Source organism: Telopea speciosissima, chromosome 1, assembly GCF_018873765.1.
Source record: "Telopea speciosissima isolate NSW1024214 ecotype Mountain lineage chromosome 1, Tspe_v1, whole genome shotgun sequence".
Taxonomy (NCBI): domain Eukaryota; kingdom Viridiplantae; phylum Streptophyta; class Magnoliopsida; order Proteales; family Proteaceae; genus Telopea; species Telopea speciosissima.
The window spans coordinates 49,552,095-49,554,916 of record NC_057916.1 but is presented as its reverse complement, the minus strand read 5'-3'; the positions used below and the strand labels follow the sequence as shown (position 1 = coordinate 49,554,916).

At 42.3% G+C, this 2,822-nt stretch overlaps 1 protein-coding gene across 1 annotated transcript; it reads left to right on the top strand.

Moving 5' to 3' along the window:
* The first annotated feature begins 201 nt into the window (after positions 1-201).
* LOC122650683 lies at positions 202-639 on the top strand. The gene has a single exon (XM_043844080.1). The coding sequence runs from the start codon at positions 202-204 to the stop codon at positions 637-639; it is 438 nt and encodes a 145-aa protein (XP_043700015.1).
* The last annotated feature ends 2,183 nt before the right edge of the window (positions 640-2,822 follow it).

Below are 2,822 nucleotides of genomic sequence, written 5' to 3'. Positions count from 1 at the left end.
CTGGTTGGGTGGCATCCCTACCCTCCAGAAATTATGACCGCGCCGCTTCCGACTAGGTTCAAGCATCCTCCCTTCAACAGGTATGATAGGACCACTAACTCGATAGATCACATCAACTACTTTAACGTGATGATAACTATGTATAGGGGAACAGAAGTCATCTCATGCCGACCCTTCCATTCATCTCTTGAAGGTGCGACGATGTCATGGTTCTCGTGGTTGCCGGTGAACTCCATCATAAGCTTCGCCCAGCTCTGTCGAGCCTTCGTCACATGCTTCCAGAGCATCATGAAACATAAGAAGATGACGGTTAATCTCCTGAGCGTGAAGCAAAAGCCCGATGAGTTGATCCAAGCATTCGTCTCCCACTTTAACAAGGAATCCTTAGATATTAAGGATCCAGATGAGGCTACGGCACCCACGGCGATGAGCAATGGTCTCTCAGACATGGACCTCAAAGACTTAGCTCAAAAACTGACCAAGAACATGGCTGAGCTCTTGGAAAGGTGCAATGAGTTCGCAAACACGGCAGAAGTGCTTCAGGCGCAAAAAGCGAATGAAGGAAAGAGCGAGAGGAAAAGATCGACAGGTGATGATTGCAAGGAAGAAAAGCGGTCCAAGACTAACCACAGAACCTAGAAGATAGACCGAGCCCGAAGCCCCGACTACACTCCTTTAAATATGTCATGGAAGGAAATTCTGAAGCAAATTCAAGATGACAGATATATACACAGACCACAATCGATGCAAGCCGGGTCATCTCAAAATCCTAACAAATACTGTCAGTTCCACAAAGATATCGGTCACGACACTGAAGATTGTTACCAGTTGAAAAGAGAAATTGAAGAGTTGATCAAAGTGGGACATCCAAAGCGGTATGTAAAAGGGAGTCGAGATGAGCGCAGAGGTCGGTGACCTGAAGACCGTGACCGAAGGAAGGCCAAGTAGAGGTAAGACGGCCAAAAGGCCAAGCACGATGAGTGAAAAACCCGACCCAAAAAGAAAGATGATGGATCGGGGCCAAGCGGCGATAAAGGAGTGCCCATATACACCATCCTTGAAGGACCTGGGCAAGAATCTACTAGGAAGGCCAAGGCCAATGCTAGGTTCATTGCGGTTGTTGAGATGCCGAGCAAGAGGGCGAAGTTTGAGGCAACAATCTCCTTCACCGAAGCTGACCTCGAAGGTATAAGCTTACCTCATGATGATGCTTTGGTGATGCAGGTGGAGATCGCAAAGAGACCCGTTCACCGAGTATTGATAGATACGAGGGCTTCGGTGGACCTGATGTCACTTGATGCATACCGACAATTCGGTTTCGATGATGATGTGCTCAAACCTGAGGGAACCTCCATACATAGATTCTCAGAAGCCTCGGCCACGATCAAGGGGTCAATCGAACTAATGGTTACGCTTGGGCAGACACTGTGTCAAGCGACAGTCAAAGTCAAGTTCATGGTGGTGCGATCGGTAGTGGCCTTCAATGCAATACTTGGTCGCCTGTCACTCACTGCCCTCCAAGCCATCATTCGCCGGTGCATCTGAAGATGAAGTTCCCTACGGAGAACGGGATCAGAGAACTCCAAGACAACCAAAAGAAAGCTCAAGAGTGTTATGCGACATTCATCAAGCAGAACAAGGGCAACGTCCGAGGAATGGCCATGTGTCTTGTTTGCAAGAAATAATAACCGCAAGCGTATGGATCAATCGTAGCTACGGGTTGAACTCAAGGAGATGTATGCCACTCTATTTTACTCACTTAAAAGCAATGCAAAGTGAACCAAATTAATTATAATGTTGAATTAAACTAAGGATAATTAAACTAATGTATCCTAACTCACAAGCATCTAGCGAATCGAATCCTAACATACATCCATCTAACAAAATTACGCATCTAACGAATTGAATTGGCATGAATTGAATTGGCGTCCTAACACATATCCATCTAACCTATCAATACTAATGCGGATTAAAGGATTGAATAACCACAGCCACATATCACAACCACACAAAAAAAACAAAAGAAAAATAAAGCTAGGAGATTAAAGAGGTAAAACCCGAAGGTGCTTGAACCAGATTGAAATTGCTTGTTTCTCTACCACACTTGAAATGCTCCTACCAAATCTGAAATTAAAATAAAAATAATTAAATTAAGATGTTTAACTTAGTGCATGATGATGAGAATAAATAAAAAAATAAGATTCCACAAGCATGGAAGAATTCGAGAGGTAGAGAATGAGAATAAAAATAAAAAGTGGAGAATTAAAGTCCTAGAATGGATGGAATGGAGGGGATGAGAGTGAGATTAAAATAAAAACAATGAAAGAAGAAAGAGACTAAGAAGAAGAAGAGAACAAAAATAAAAATAAGAACTAATACTCCCTTCTACCAAAGTTGAAAGTGCATGAATTAACTAGGCTTTGCATGAATGTAGTTGATGAAGCTTGAAAAACTTGAATAATCCTTGCATGGCTTCCTCTTCCAAATCTCCAAGTCTTCTCACAAACTTAGGAACTTAGACTAGAAAGCTTTAAAACTAAACTAGAATTAAGGGATTACAACCATATTAAAGACATTAATTGAAATTAAAGCTTGCATAAACTCACTACAACCATTGAACTAAGCTCATAAAATCAAACTAGAAATAGAGAAATCACAAATTAGAAGGAGAAGAAGAAGAAAACTCATAAAAAACTAAACTAAACTTGCATTAAAATTGAACTAAAACTAAACACTCTACAACCCAAGAGCTTAGGGGTATTTATAGGGGAATGAGGAGAAGGGGGAGGGGGCTTCCACGTTTTGGGAGGAGTCCCTCCTTC